This window comes from Grammomys surdaster, unplaced genomic scaffold, assembly GCF_004785775.1.
Source record: "Grammomys surdaster isolate TR1022 unplaced genomic scaffold, NIH_TR_1.0 126182, whole genome shotgun sequence".
NCBI lineage: Eukaryota > Metazoa > Chordata > Mammalia > Rodentia > Muridae > Grammomys > Grammomys surdaster.
The window spans coordinates 5757951-5774382 of NW_021620988.1; the positions used below are offsets into that span (position 1 = coordinate 5757951).

Here is a 16432-nt window from a genome sequence, read left to right on the forward strand (position 1 = left end):
GCAGCCTGAGCAGCCTGAGCAGCCTGAGCAGCCTGAGCAGCCTGAGCCGGTGGGAGGCGCAGATCTATGTAAAGGACATTGAGAGTAAACCCTAAGAGGAGAGGAGGAAACCAGACCAGGATGTGCTGCTGGCTGAGGTTCTCAGAGACAGGCAGGAACGATAGTCCTTTTAAACAAATAAGCACAGAGGACTAACCTTACCTGAGGCCCCTAGAAGAGCTGAAATTGTCTGCCTGCCAGACCTCCCCAAGGTGGTCAGTCACATGGCAGGTTGATGGTGGCCATCTCCTTCATTGTGCCAGGCGTCCTGCTCCTCATGGGGGAGGGGGAGGGAGGCTGTTGTACCCTTGCCTCCTGTGGGTTCAGTTAGTTCTCCAGCCTGGCTTTTCTGGAGTGGTGTTAATATGCCCTGTGTTGACCTTTTGCTTTTGGAGTAAGTTCTTTGTTGGTCTGGGATGCTGGGTGGTGCTGAAAGGGGAGAATTGTCTGCTTAGACAAGGTGTGGAGTCGGCTTGTATTTGCATTCAAGACGAAGCTAAATGTAGCTTCTGAAATGTAGTGTGGTAAGGCAGGGCGCAGCCAGGATGCCTCGGTTTCACACAGTATGGAATAACAACACAGGGTACAGCATCATGGCCATATTCAAGCCCATACTAGTTTTGCCTGCTGACCAGTTCTTTTTTGAAATGCTCTCGTACTGCCTTCTCCAGCTTTATTTCTTTTCTTATCTCTCCATAAAAACAGTTACTCTCCCCGTCTGGCTCAGCTGCTCCTCTAGATTGGTCATTCTGAGCGTGTGTTTTGATCTGCTGTGTGCTACTCCCATGGACCCAGTCTCTAAGGACAAATGGATGACCCAAGTCCGTCCCCCTGGCAAGCAGTTCTTAAGGGGTCTGTGAGGAACTGTACTTCATCTCGCAGCTTCTGCTTTGTAGACAGGGTATCCCCATCTTTCCTCTGTCCTGTCTCCGTATCCGTGGACCCATGCTCTGTCTTGTGATGGGAGCCTCAGGCCACAGCTTTCCCTGGCGTAGTCCCTAGGTACCGATTCCTTCCTGTAGGCAAAGTATCTGGCCTTTTGGAGAACTGAACTAAATACCAGGAAAAGTACAAAATCCATTTGTCTTTTAATGATGTGTCTATTCTTACTTGAACGCCACAGGGCACTTGGGACAAACTAGACAATAATCTGCTAAGCATTTCCACCAGAGACCAGGCCTCGTGAGAGTTGAGAAGTGAAAAGAACTGTCAAAACACGTATGACATAAACAACCTGATCTGCATTCAGACATGTTTCTGCCATGTTTCTTAGACCAGGACCCCTAAGACAGATCCTGTGCTCCAAAATGACACATCTGCCCTATCCAATCTCTTCCTTGGGGTGATTTTCTTTTTTTTTTTTTTTTTTTTTGGTTTTTTCAAGACAGGGTTTCTCTGTGTAGCCCTGGCTGTCTTGGAACTCACTCTGTAGACCAGGCTGGCCTCGAACTCAGAAATCCACCTGTCTCTGCCTCCCAAGTGCTAGGATTAAAGGCGTGCACCACCACCACCGGGCTGATCTTCATTTTCTTTCCAGGTTTTTGAGACAAGATTATTTTACATGGATGGAAATGTATGTGCTCTTAAATTCCCTTTGTTCTTGATCTATTGTGAAGAAGAAGCTTCAGGGCAGAGCCAGGAAGCTCCAGCCCCAGCTGCAGAAAGTGATCCTGGGGTCACGTCAAGGGGGAGCATTGTATTCTGTTCTTAACTTTCTCCCCAGAGGGACAATAAGCCATTGCGCTTTTAGTTTTTCAAGAGCACATTAAATATTCTCTCCCAACCCAAATCACCACTTTCCAGTTCTTTCTGCTCTCACTCAGTAAAAATGTCTTGGTTAATGTTGTGAGAAATGTTGAGGATTCTGTTGGTGTCATAACTTTTCTGCGAGCCATCCAGGGAGATTGGAAATCATTAATGTGGCTTCTCTGGACTTGCCAGGTGGGAAGGAGGATTAAGAACTAAACTGTCTGCTTGCCTTTGAGTGACACTAAATTATAAAATCGAGTGTTATATTGGAATTAAGATTCTAAGGGGAAAAGGACACAGTGGGGACACACACACACACACACAATCCCCAGGGATTAATGCTGGCAATAGGCTTTTAGAAGATGAGTCAGAAATGGAATAAAGGGGGACTCTTACTGAGCAATTCTAGGTGAGAAAATAGAGTTGATTAGCAGACGCTGAAACAAAGTTGTACCTCGCTGTGAGTGGGCGGAGCTGAGCAGATGTGACCCCATCCCAATCAATTCAGCCTTGTAAGTCCTTCCTCCTTTCAGTACCTGATGAAATGCTCTGATTGTTCTTCCGAAGTATGTATTCATCAGGGTTAATTTCCCTTCTTTCAAAGCCATGTGCTCTTTAAATGTATATTTCCTCTTCTCGTGTGCATACATAATATATATTCACGCATACATTATTCATGAGTTTTAAAAATCTTCACAGATTTCTAGCTTAAAATCCCATTGCTTTTTTAAAAATTTTGTCCCTGCTCATCTCTTTATTTTTTCCAAACATTTGATTTTTTTACTTTTTAGACAGCTCATTCTGTAGAAATAATCTGATAAGATTTACTGTAAAATATTGGCAACTTTATTAAAATGTACTATGTAGCTTACATTTCATCTGTAAAATGAAAAATTCTACTTAGGAGCTTTCCTTTGAAGATTTGGGAGACACTTGGCTTCTGAATACAGAGAGTTAAGAATCAATACTACGGCATTCAATGGTTTCTAAAAAGCATTACAATTCCTTTTTACTACCTCGAGTGAGGCTTTTCAATGACGTATACCTTGTATTTATAGCCCTACCCTCCCAGCCTGTGCTCTCACACTAAAATGTCAGCATAAGCTGACAAGTACTTCATAAAACCTTTTGAAGTGCACTATGACATGATTTATTGGTCATCCATTTAATACTTGTGTTTGCCTTCTAAAAATCACTTCAAATCAGCTGACTAGTTAATAGTAAATATTCACTATATCTTTCAATATGTGTCTACATGGTTCATCTTGGGAATTAAAGCATGAATTTTCATAAAGTCCCTGCAGTTGAATATTATTTGGATTTTATAAATATTTTTAAATTGTGTTCCATAAGCTTCTTATTTTATTTTATTTTATTTTATTTTATTTTATTTTATTTTATTTTATTTTATTTTACTTTATTTTTGGTTTTGCCTTTCTCTGTGTAGCCCTGGCTGTCCTAGAACTCATTCTTGTAGACCAGACTGGCCTGGAACTCATAGAGATCCTCCTGCCTCTGCTTCCTGTACCACCAGCACCTGATTAGCTTCTTGATTAGGTTTCTATGATGATGGCTTTGATCTTGATCAACTAGTCTTTCTGGGAGTGTGGTACACACTTTTAATCCCAGCACTCTGGAGGCCAAGGCCAGGCTCATTTGATCTACAAATTGAGTTCCTGGCCAGTCAGAGCTACATAGTGAGGCCTTGTCTCAAAAAAATAAAAAATAAAAATACATAGTCTTATGAATAAAAGATGGAGGGTTTGTTGTTGTTGTTAAAAATATCAGTTTATTGCTTGTGGTTTTCCTATGATAAAAATTAGCCATATTTTATTATTGTTGTCTCATTTTTAAAAATTTATTACCCCTTGATTATTGCTGCAGGTTTTTATGTTAGAGTCTAAGTTAGAGTCCCTGTCTTACTACTCTTTACAAGTAGAAAATTTATTCGGGTGAGATAGGTTGATCTGGAGAGCTAAGAGGGGTATCAGTAGATTTACATAGCAAGCGTGAGATAAGTGTCTGTGAGATCAGTTTCTATTCTAGGACGTGCTGTAGTAAGAGATGACCCACAGCTAGATGATGTCTATGTACCCAGCCCTTGAGCAAGCACCCGCCGGGTACCTGCTGTCTGCCAGGTGATTGGATCCCACACATAGATAGACTGTTGTTTGCCTGACCAGGAAAAAAAAGTGTAAGGTCTGTGGAAGGAGGCTGGTGAGTGGTTTCTGCCAGCTAAGTTGCTGAATTGAACTACTGTGTGCTTATTGGAAATTCCACATTTACAGAGTAGAACATTACAGATTACAGAGCTAATACAAAGGGTTTGGAGTGACTCCTGTCCTTTCAAACTATAATTTCAATGTTGAAAGTTAAAAGTTATATTACTAAGATCTACTAAGATTACTAAGATACTTTAAACATACAACTTTTTTAAAAGTACAATTTTAGATGGACATAGTGGTACATGCCTTTAATTCCAGACCTCATAAGCAGAGACAGGTGGATTTCTATGAGTTCTACATAGTGTGCGTTTCAGGACAGTCAGGGCTATTTATCGAGACCATGGTTTTGGTTTTGGTTTTTTAAAAGCATAACTTCCATGAATTTAAACGACTTTAGTTTTCATTTGGACATACTAAATTTTGCTCAGAATTATACTGTATATTTAGGAATAAACGGAATGGGTCTGGGACCCATTCTACTAATAATACTTCCAGAGATGCGTGTAGACAATACCCAATCACTGGAAAAAAATCTAAAGTTCCAAAAGATCAAGCTTAAAAGTTTAATTAAAAAAAAAAAAGTTCACCATAGTGGCACATGCTTGCAATCCCAGCACTTGGATGTAGGAGACCAGAAGTTCAAAATTATCCTTAGCTACATAGCAAGTTCAAGGCCACCTTGAACCATGTCTCAAAGACCACTACCAACTACAAAACCACAAAATAATATTTTTATGTTTCTAAAAGGTTTGTTGTCATTATTAATATAAACTTGTATTCATGTATTCAGAAATATTTTACGGTGTCTCTTCAAATGTGGATAGCTCTGAGAGCTGAGCACCGACAGATTTAAAACTGGAACATAGGCACAGATGACATAATTATTATCAAAAGAGAGAGAGAGAATATACAGAAACTATTGTGTATGTGCTGGGTTTGCCTGCGTGTGTGTGTGTGTATGTGTGTGTACATGTATGCACTTGCGTGTGGAGGTCAGAGCTCCGTGTCGAGTGTCTTCCTTGGTTGTTTCCTACCTTTACTTTTCTTAAGATTTATTTATTGGTATGTTACGTGTGTGAGTGTTTTGCCTGCCAGGAGTGCCGGGTCACACTGGATCTAGAGTTACATGTAGGCTATTTCGAGCTGTCCTGTGAGTGCTAGGAACTGACCCAGCTCTTCTCTTCTGCAAGAGCAGGAAGTACTCAACCTCTAAACCAAGCCATCTCTCCAGCTCCCCAACATCATGTTTTTTTTAGACAAAGTCCTCTACTGAACCTAAAGCTCTGCCCCCTACACACCCCCTTTGGCGAAGGTGGCTAACCACTGAGCTTCAGGGATCCACCTGTCTCCACCCTTACCTCTCACAAGAGGCAGGTTTCACCTGCTTTTTCAGCATGGGGGCCAGGAATCTGAACTTAGTCCTTCATGCTTATGAGGGGAGAGTTTTATCCACTGACCCATCTCCCAGGCCTGGTGTTTTTTCATTTGTTTCCTTTTGTACAAAATTGAATAGCTGGGAGAAACTTGCTTAACCCCAGTTTAGTTCCTTAGGTGATTTTAAGCATCGAAAGGGAACATCTGAGGTTTCCACTCAGAGCATCCAGGACTCATTATTTTCCTGAAGGAAAAGTTTTGAATGGATTAGAAGCTCCTGGGATGACTGTGTGCACCATTGTCATCTGTTAGGGAATCCAGTGGCCAGAAGCTGGTGCTAAAAAAAGATGTTTGAACCAGACACTAGAAAATGGAGATAATTTTAGATAACCTTAGGGAGTTTATCATTGCTTGACTAGTTGATTACCAAACACAAGTGGACATTTTCTACTGAGTATATAGTATTTTCAGTACGTTTGATTTTCTCATGAAGTCAGGAAAATTTATTCTATTCTAACAATGGAAAAGAAAGCATTAAAGTCAGTGCAAAGATTCGAAGCCTTTAAGTGTGCCATCTTGAACTCTTTCGTTGTTGCTGTGTGATTGATTACTTTTACGTTAGGTAAGGAAAAAGATGGTGTCAGTGTGGATGGATATACCTAGACCAATCACAAAAGGCTGTAATTCCAGTGACTCTAGAGACTGAGGGAGGAAGACCACAACTTCAAGGCCTTCCCGGGGCTCCAAAGTGAGTTCCGACTCTGCTTGGCAACATAGTGAGACTATCTCAGAAAAACATGATCTCAGTGGTAGAGAACTGTTCTAGTGTGTGCGAGGCCCTAGGTTTAATCCCTTGGGTCCTTTAAATCAAAAGAAAAGGAAGGAACATCAAAAGATAATCCAGATATACAAGAAATCCCAGAGACGGCTGGGCCAGCCGCGCAATAGTGAGACAGATGCATTGTGATGCTCTCGTGGGATGAAAGTCTCCATTTTATTCTGACTCCTAAATGTCCAAAAATACAATTTGGCCAAGTTTTTAGAAAGATACCTATATTCATGTGTGTCACACACTATAGAATAGGGGCTGTATAGTTGAATGCATTTTTGTTTTCCTTGGTGTGTCTGGGAACTTGGTAAAGCACTTTTCCAGTGCTTAACCTGGCGGCAGTAACTCGCAACCCTGTGACTGTGGTTTCTATAGTGTGGGCAGTTTTGAGAGAAAAGTCACGTCAAAGGAGAAATCACTAGCTTTATAACATAACCAGGGGTGTCTCCATAGACAAGATCTTAACACTTTGGTCACAAGTTTACATATGAGGAAGTGGCTTAAGGATGGTACTCAGCCTGGTGGTCCTGCCAAAGTCTACCGCTCAGTGTCTGAGTCTCTCAGCTGGGTTTCTTTGTGTGAAATGATCACTGTAATGTTAAGACTTTACTTCAGTTGATTAAGTCTGAGTCTTTCAGAGGAAGAAAAGTACACAGGAAGCCTCCTCTAAGGGTGTCTATTTGTTTTAGTAGATAATTCTTGTCATGATGTCATATTCTATCTTACTAAGTCACACCCGAAGCTTGCGTGGGATTTTATATTCCCATAAGTGTCCTGAGCCTAGAAGCACACCAGAGTTCTGCCCTAGGCCCTCATGGAGACACGGCCTTGACAAAGTGAGCTTCAGTGCCTTTTTAGTTCAAGAGTCTTAAATATGTTTGGAAACAGGATCATTTCTTACAAGAAATGATAGCCTAGTGTAGTGTTCTCAACCTTCCCAATGCTGGAACCACTTAATACAGTTCCTCATGTTGTGGTGACTCCATCCGTGAGATCATTTTCAGTGCTACTTCATAACTATAATGTCGCTGCTGTTATGAATTGTAAATATCTGATATGGGAACCCTTAAAGGGGTCACGACCCACAGGTTGAGAACCACTGCCCTAGATTTCCAAGAGCTGGTGAGATCTTTGTTTAATCTCAGATTTATCAGTTTTAAGCCCTGATTAAGCACAAATTATCTCCTACAGACATGTGCAAGAACACACAGACATACACATGCACGCATGGACACGCCTTTCTCATGCACTTATAACATATGGTGCCCAGGTGGGCTGCAACTCTCAGTGCCACCAATTTTCAGCTCTCTGAAAGGAGAAACACTTGAAGGTCTGGTCAGATGGGTTAGTCTGGAGTCCAGCTGGATTAAACAGAGCAGAAGACACCAGGGCCTGAGCATCCTAGATCCCCCTCGCATCCTACCACATGTGCGATAGAGGCCCTTGCCTACAGGCATCTGTTTCCTTTAAGCTGGTAGCATCTAGTTGATTTTGACAGTCTCCCTTCCAGGTCTTTACCTGTTTCTTCTGTTAAAGGTGAATAACTACAGCCCAAGAAATTATGTGAGTTTTCCAGTTAAAAAAGTCATTTTGTTTGATTTCTTTGGTGTACTTGTTTATTTTGTTTAGGAGGATTTTTAATCATTAACGAAAGCTTATTGTGTGATGCTTTTAAATTCTGTGGCTCCCGTGTGATGACGCTGTTCTGCAGTGGCCATTTTCTCTAAACTGTTATCAAGGGGCCATGTAAGTACATAAGCCCATCCTTAGAACCTGTGATTTCACACCTACTCCAGAATACTGTCATTTGGTCAAAAGACCACTTTTATAGTCCTTTAAATTAGTGTCATCTCTACCAAGGCATGATCATCCTGGAAAAGTGCCACACATAAAAAAAGGATTTGGGGGTTCAGAGGAGGGAACATTTTTATAAGTTGTAAGGAGATAGTGACTAGTCTGACCTTACTTCTGATTCACATTGCCATCTGGTGAGAAGTGGTTGTATTTTTCCACCTTTGTGACTATAACTATCTCTTAACAACAGTACCTTTTGGTTCTCTTTGCATTCCTCGTCAACGGTGATTCATTGGCTTTGGCCGTAGAGTAAGTCGGTTGCTATGATAGTACCATGAGTCATGAAGGCTTCTGACTCCCGTTTACTCTCTGGAAGAAGGAGTGCACAGCTTTGCTTCTCCAGGGAGTTAAGAGTTACACTGCTTTTGAGCTGCTTTCTGAATCATCTGACATTCAAAGTCGACATGATTGTTCGTAATTGATGTGGAGTTTGACAGACAATTCTAGTATTTGGTTCTACCTTCACAGTTTCTGACACTCAGGCTTTGAGAAGCCAGTGGATTCAATTTTCTGGCACAGTTCTGTATCATTAGAGCACATTATCATGCAGAGAGGATAGTTATGACCCTGGTGAATTCATGATATTGCCCGGAAGGGTCTGTCTGAGCCGGAGAATGGATAAAATTTGGTTTTGTTTTGAGATTTGTATATTACATAATATTCAGCTTTGGTAAGAACCAACCTTTATCAATTGGCTCTGAAATTATTGTGTGGGTATCTTGTGAATTGAGAATTTATTGATATATAAATCTGATTGACTAATGATAAGCTTCTAGAGTTTTTATTTACTGGGTTAAGGGGATTTGTGACAACTAGCCACAGTGGGTAGATGCCTGAGAAGGAACAAAGGGCCCTGAAGCAGACGAACCAGAGCTGGGAAGACCACCACCTGGGGCTGGCCTAGAGGGGGCTGAGACTGTTGGGGCAGAGAGTAGCTATGTATAGTGCAGGATGGTGCCAACTTTTTAATATTTCCCGCAACAGGTTCCAACTCTATATCCTCCATTTTGCATCTTTTCCTTTTCTTCTATCTCTCTTACTACTAAAGCACAAATTGTGGGATTCATTTATCAAGAAAATATTTGTTGAGGAGCTCCATACAAAGACAGATGCTGAGGACACAAGAGACATAACCTTTGTCCCTTCACCAGACTCCCAGTTGAGTGCAAGGATTGAAGGGCACAACCCAATCTTCCACCTGTCTTTGCATATAAAGTTTTATTGAACATAATTGTTCCCATCTGTTTACAAAGTGTCTGTGACGGCTTTTACACTACAATAACTGACTTAAAGAGCTGCACAAGAGACCTTGTGGTTTGCAAAGTATCAGGCAGTCAGGATGGTTATGACCCTGGTGAATTCATAAGATAGTACCAGGATGGCTCTGTTTGAGTCTTAGAAAAACTTACCTAGCCCCTGCCTCTTAGGTAACAATAGAGACATTACATAAACACAGCCTGGAGTATAGCAAACTCTTATCCGTAGTACTGTTAGAGACATCTACTGAGAACTGTGGCCATATGGGTGAAACAAAGCAACCAAAGTGAATATCCTACATTTGATTATAAGAGAGTCCTTCTGAGCGTTGTGAAGGAAAAATGATGAGGAGAAACGGTGCGTGTGGAAGAAAGGAAGCAAGCAGAGACTCTTCAGCCAGTCAGAGTGCAGATGTGAATGCTACTCAGTACTAATCATTTGGTTAGGTCTTTCTGGGTGATAATGGTCATACCTCACTCAGGAGATTACACAAGCTTGTGTATGGGAAGCAGTTGGAGCAGAGTATCCACACGCACTAGTACTGCTATGAGAATAATCTTTCCTAAAGGTGACTGGCCAACATGAAGAAAGGGCAGAGAGGATAATAGAAGCAGTCAAATTCAAGAGCCATTGGGGTGACAGAATTAACAGGAAATCGTGAGGGATGGAATGTCAGTAGAGCAGATAAAAACAAAACAGGAAGTTGATTTGAAATGTGGCTTTTGACTTCATTAGCCAAATAGACGGTGGGTGACTCGGTCTGAGGCAGGGAAGACAAGGATGAGTCTGTCATGTGAGGCAAACAGCAGGTCCTGTTGGGGCGAGTTAAATAGAGATAATGGTGATGGATGGAAAGGCCCGGGAAACCTTTGTGTGCGTGATCTGGAAACCAGAAGTGTGGTGTGGCCTAGGGAAGGGAACAGAAGAAACATCAGTGGAAAGCTGGGTGGTGAGCTCAGAAGAGAGAGGGGTAACCTGGGATGAAGATAGAACAGACTTCTTCTAGAACCCTAAAAAACACTAGCAGCTTAAAGTGGGACAAAGAACCATGAAGTCAGAGACAAGATCCAAAGAGCTTTTAGTGGAAGATATACTTCAGGTTGGAATCTGTCTCAGATCTTTCTTGGTGAAGTGGGAAGTTGAGAAATACTCCCCCACTCCAGCTGAAATTTGCATTTTGTATGTTAGCACAGGACAGGTATCCCATGGTTCTGGGAGCTTCCTTTCGTGTGCTGTTATTTAATCCACATTCTTCTGCTATTGCTTCCTCCTATGAGACAGACAGTAGTTAATTTAGTGCATGGTGTGGCTGTTCAGACCGTTCCTCCATATCCACTGCCTGGTCCTTTCCCCAGCTCTAACAGGTTCTTTCACCCATGATGTGAAAATTTGACATAAAAAAACAAAAGTCTTCTCTTTTTATGTTCACTTTGGTTCAATGTCAGTGATGCCAGCCTGGTACTCAACAGGATTTGCTAATGCTTTCTGTTGTGATTCACTTACAACAACACAGTACGCATTTGAAATGGCAAAGAAACAGACACCTCCCATCATCAGAAGCACAGCTGACTCCAATGCTTGCCCCCTCTATTGCAGACTTAGTCACTCTTAGCGTGCACTTTCCTTATGCTCCGTTAACCCTGAGGGACTCTTCAGGCCTTTATGAACACTTTTGGCATAATAACCTTCTAGTTATTTACTTTCACTGTTTTAAGTTAGTATACACAAGTAATGGATTCCATGCTGGGCGATGCTGGGCCATGCCTTTGATCCCAGCACTCTGGAGGCAGAGGGAGGGTGGGCAGATCTCTGTGAGTTTGAGGTGAGTTTAGGGCAGCCAGGGACTCTGTTACACAGAGAAATCTTGTCTCAAAAGACAAAGAAGTCATGGGTTTCACGGTGGCATGTATGTGTATGTAAGAAAGAGATTATATGTTGTTTTAATTTGTTCCCCTCCCCCACAGCCCTCTCCTGTGTCCTTACCACCCTCTGTCTGGTCTCTTCCTCGCCCCCAAAGTTCCTCTCTTCTGCCTTCTTTTTGCACTGCCCTCTTTTTTTCTAATTATTTGCCTCTGGCCTTGATGTGGCTCAAAAGTTACAGTCAAGCTTGTATACAGCTGCAGCCAGTCAGAGGCCTGATCCAAAAACTGTACCTTCTGAAAGAAAGGCATCACACTGGTATGATCCAGCTCTGTTGCACCTTATAGTTCATGTTTTAGGGACAGTTGTGTGAAATTTTGAATTGACCCCGACAACTGAAGTATTTCATCCAGTTCTCTGATTTTTTTTTTACACTTTTGTTATCTTTGGGCCGTTTTGAAATATGTACAAAGGATTCTTGCCCACTAAAGTGACAACTAGGTATAATAGAATACAGTTGTTTGCTCCCCTATAAGCCAATATTCTTGATATTTATGCACTTATTTGTTCTTTAGGTTTCTCCTGGAATTCATTGTAACTTGTTATATGTTCTTGTTGATTGTGTAACTAACATCTATAACCCAAGTTAAAATATCACGTTATATATACAGTGAAGACCCTGGTTGTAAGAATATCTGGCAAGGCCTGTTGTCTCTTCAGTTTGGAGCCTTCCACCTACACAGGTCTTCCCATCAGAAATCCTCAGTGCCTTTGCTTCCGAGGTACAGAATGTTAACCTTTTGCACTCCAGTTGTAATATCTAATAATATGTAACGTGTAACAAGCCACACCTTGGCTTCAGTGCTTGCCCCTCTGAGGCAGAGTTGGTGCACTTTTCTTATGATCGGTTAATCCTGAGGGCCTCTCCAGTCTTTCGTGAACATTTTTGGTATGATGACCGTCTGGTTATTTACTTCTCTTGTTTTCAGTTTGTTTACAAAAGGAATGGGTCTCACTGTGGTGTTTTCGTGCATCTCTATGCGAATGTAAGAGAGAGATTACATTTTGTTTTCACTTATTCATATATGTCTCTGGAGAAATTCATAATCAGCTGGTAGCTATGATTGCTTCCACAGAAGGAAAAGCAGGAAATTGTGCTTTTCCTTGTGTGCCTATTGGATCTGTAGCCTATTAGATGCTGTAATATTACTCAAATAAAGTGATCATTTTTAAAAAATTGATTTTGAATTCTCTAAAGTTAATCCTGAGCCATCAAATTGCCATCTGAAACAACTTACTACAAAAAAATCCTATCTCTAATGAATTGTAAGTCATTAAGCAGCCTAAATATCAGTGGTGTACCTAGAGCTCTCATGTGTTCCTTAAAATGAAGTTTTGAACTTTAATTCTCAAGGTCATTCAATTTAAAATTTTTCTCAGGATTGCAGTAGTGCTATTGACCTGCTAGGGGATGGCGTAATTGAAGTGTGGGGTGGCCTACTTTGCAGTTCGCAGGGAGCCTTGTGTCCTCCTGCCCAGCTGGGCTGTCTCTGTACCACCCGTGCCCAATTACCAGCTTATGCTTTCCCTTTAAGCTAATAGTTCTCAGGCTTAGGTGCCTATTACAACCTGGGGTGCTTTCAAAACTCCACATGCCCAGACCAATTAAATCCCAGTGCCCGAGAGCAGGGCACTTCCGTATTCTTCAAGGTCCCCTGGGATGGTGCTCATGTTGGGAAACACCGCTTTGTGAAAAAGAATGGCAGTAGCTTAGCAAAAGGTTAACATTCTGTACCTCAGAAGCAAAGTCACTGAGGATTTCTGATGGGAAGATCTGTGTAGGTGGAAGGCTCCAAGCTGGAGGGAGAGCAGCCCTTTCCAAATTCTCTTACAAGCAGGGTCTTCACTGTATCACCAGGAATGTGGCAGAGTCGAGCACAGACAGTAGTTTAAAAGACCGTGCTGACTTGGTTACAGTTATCTGAGTTTTGTTTGTTTTTTGTAGTTATTCAGCCAAACTCTCACTGGGTAGAAAACCCTGAATTGGGACCAAATGCCTAGCTCTACCTTGTTCCTCTGCCATTTGGGGCACAGAGCCAGCTGGCTGACGGCTGACATCCATCTGATAACACTGCTACCATATGGCCGAATTGCTAACAAAAGGTTCAATTTGTCATATACCAGCTAGCTGAAAAACACGGCTGTAGCCCAAGACCAATTAAGTGTCTGTCTCAATCCCTGAGAAGTCTTTTGGAGAGAGTTAAGTTTATAAAGAGACAAGTAAAAACTGTGTACATCTGAATAGCTTGTTTGGTCATGCTTCCTTTCCAATCTGAAAGATGTCTTCCAGCGCAACATCCTGATTAATAGTGTTCTGCTTGCGGTTCCCAGTTTAGAATGTTTTATTATTGCCTCAGCCTTTTCTCAAACGTGAAAATTTGTATCATGAACTCTGCTGTGGTTACTGTGCCTTCATGTACTTATTGTATATCCCCTCCCTTTTATATAGGAAGACAGAGATGTCAATAACCCCTTGCCTAACCGAGAAGGCCATGGACTAGCTCCTGGGGATGACAGATTCAAACCTGTGGTACCATGGCCTCATGTTGAAGGAGTAGAAGTGGACTTAGAGTCTATTAGAAGAAAAAACAAGGCCAAAAATGAACAGGAGCACCATGCTGGAGGAGATTCCCAAAAAGACTTAATGCAGAGGCAGTATCTTACCTTTAAGCCTCAGACATTCACCTACCATGATCCTGTGCTACGCCCAGGGGTCCTCGGTAACTTTGAACCCAAAGAACCTGAGCCTCACGGAGTGGTTGGTGGCCCTGGAGAGAAAGCCAAGCCATTGGTTCTGGGACCAGAATACAAACCAGCAGTTCAAGCCAGCATTAAGGAGTTTGGATTTAACATGGTGGCAAGTGACATGATCTCGCTGGACCGCAGCGTCAATGACTTACGCCAAGAAGAGTAAGCACAATCCTCTTCTTTCTAAACTTGGGGCAACTGCTGTTCTTATAGATATGTAGATTCAGGGAAGTTTTTAGGAATGGAGGAGATATCTGTGCCTTTGTTTCAGTGAAATCAAAGGACTTTTGTTCAGCAACATGGTCAGAAGGAGATCTAGCTCTGTTTTGTCATATTGAAGATATGATGTATTAATTCCTGGGGTCTGATATATTAGTGCTAGAAAGAACGTAGTCCCAAGACTAGCACCAGGCTATGAGTATTGTTTCCAGTCCACAAGCCATAAATGAGCTGACAGCAGAATGAAAATGAACTATGGCACTAAATAATTTGTATATCGACTAGCAGGCATTTAATTGCCGACTTTCCTTGTTGTGTGTTTTCATTCTGGTACAAGAAAGCTCCTCATCTTATGAAACAATAGCAAATCCTGATGCTGCTGAGGACATGTCATGTCCTTAACTAGATTTATATTTCCTGTGACTTCTCCCCTCCGATCTGAAACAGAAGTCGAAACAGTTGAGTCTATGCAAAAGGAGTACGCAGAAAACTGTGGCTTAGACTTTTAAATTCTTTTCCCGTGTGATGATTTTTAAGTGACGGATTTTCAGCTCTTAGCTTTTGATAGACAGTGATTATCGAGTGACTTCAATGCTTTCTCTTCCAGCTTATTCAATAATTGGCTCCACCACTGTGGGATCTAAGTAGCTTTCATGCATGTGAATGCAGATTGAATTGACGATGTCTAGCACACTCTTAAAAGGTATCCCTGATGCACTGTTACTGTAATCTTTATTTTAAAAGGTTAACACAGCAGGTGCCCACACCACCATATCCGCCCACAAACACACATGTCCAGACCAGCATTCTTTATGACTGTGTGGTAAGATTCCCAATGAGATCCATGCCTTAGAGTTTGACATTCATACATGTGCTGTTTAGACTGAGAAGTGATGAATGGAATATGAAAAAGATGTGGACACTGGGGACTAGCACCACAGTGGAGAGAGACAGCCATTTAATCCAGAGAAAGGTTAGCATCTCATGGGCTGTGAAGGAAAAATCCTAAACAATTTGTTTCTACTGGAGACTTAGTCGTAAGATTGCCAGAGTTAACAACTTAAAATATAATATACTCCATTTAAGTTTTAATTTCAGATAAATAATTAACAACTTTAGGATAAATTGTTGTCAAACACTCATGGACAAATCGTAAGACGTGTGTGTGTGTGTGTGTGTGTGTGTGCGCGCGCGTGCACTTATTTGAAACCCAAGTTTAGCTGAGAATTCCATCTGTTGTCTGGCAATGCTCCCAGTCAGGTGTGAAGATGGCCGTTCCAGAGGTTGGATCGGCCGTGTAAGTGTGCATTCTTCTGTGTACTCCTGTACTACACACAGCATTCTGTGTGTTCTTGTGCCACAGTGGAGGAGGAAGGGTAGGGGGTGGGGTTAGGGGTGGGGAGCTGCCTATCATTTGTTGACTTTCTCCTGCGTGTCAGGACTTCCTAGTACTCTGGAATTGCTATATAGTTCTCCCCACAGACCTGTGAGAGAGTTCTGTGAGAGAGTCCAAGGCTTAAAATCATGGCTTCCTTGTATAAACCCAACACAGTAGCAAAGGTAAAACTCAACAGTAGGCATTTGTATGTGGAAGTATGAACTATGTATTTTTAAAATATGTTGTTTACAGTGCAAATATGATTAATTTCTAATATAAAAAGTATGGTAAGGAAATCATATCAGGCACAGTTCATAGAAGAAAGGCCTCTGGTTCTCACCACCAATGACAAATCTGGTCAGTCTCTGAACTAATTTTTATATCACTACCGCCACCATCTCTGTCCCTCAACTGTGTCTCTCCTGAAATCTTACAAATGCTTCCTAACTGCTCTGTCTATTTCTGTTACTGCCTGTTTCTCACAGAACAACCAGTGTAATCCTTTAGAAATCCAAATAAGGTTATTCTTTGCCTTTCCATTGTACTTGAAATAAGCTCACGCTTCTAACAGACAGCAACTCTTGGCTCTGTGAGCCTGCCTGGCAACCGTCCTCCTGATCTCATGTTCCACATCCACAGCACCTATCTGTGTCAACTGGCCCCTCTCAAGACTGTATGCTTTCCTCCCTCTTGCCTCCTCCCTTTTGATGATGTCCAGATCCTTCCTTCCCATCCTTTACATGCACTCGGTTGGCCCTCTCTACCCTTGGTGTCTAGTTGGTAAAGCCAAGTTCTGTTCTGTTCATTCTCCAGGGCCATCTTGCTTAAATTACTCATCAA

At 41.9% G+C, this 16432-nt stretch overlaps 1 protein-coding gene across 2 annotated transcripts in view; it reads left to right on the top strand.

Annotated features, from left to right (window-relative positions):
• Positions 1 to 16432, top strand: part of Galnt7 (polypeptide N-acetylgalactosaminyltransferase 7) — a 123217-nt gene that overhangs the window by 53160 nt on the left and 53625 nt on the right. For both annotated transcript variants that reach the window (XM_028757747.1, XM_028757748.1), the window contains exon 2: positions 13697 to 14157. In XM_028757747.1, coding sequence (XP_028613580.1) covers positions 13697 to 14157 — 461 coding nt within the window. The remainder of the gene's footprint in view (positions 1 to 13696; positions 14158 to 16432) is intronic.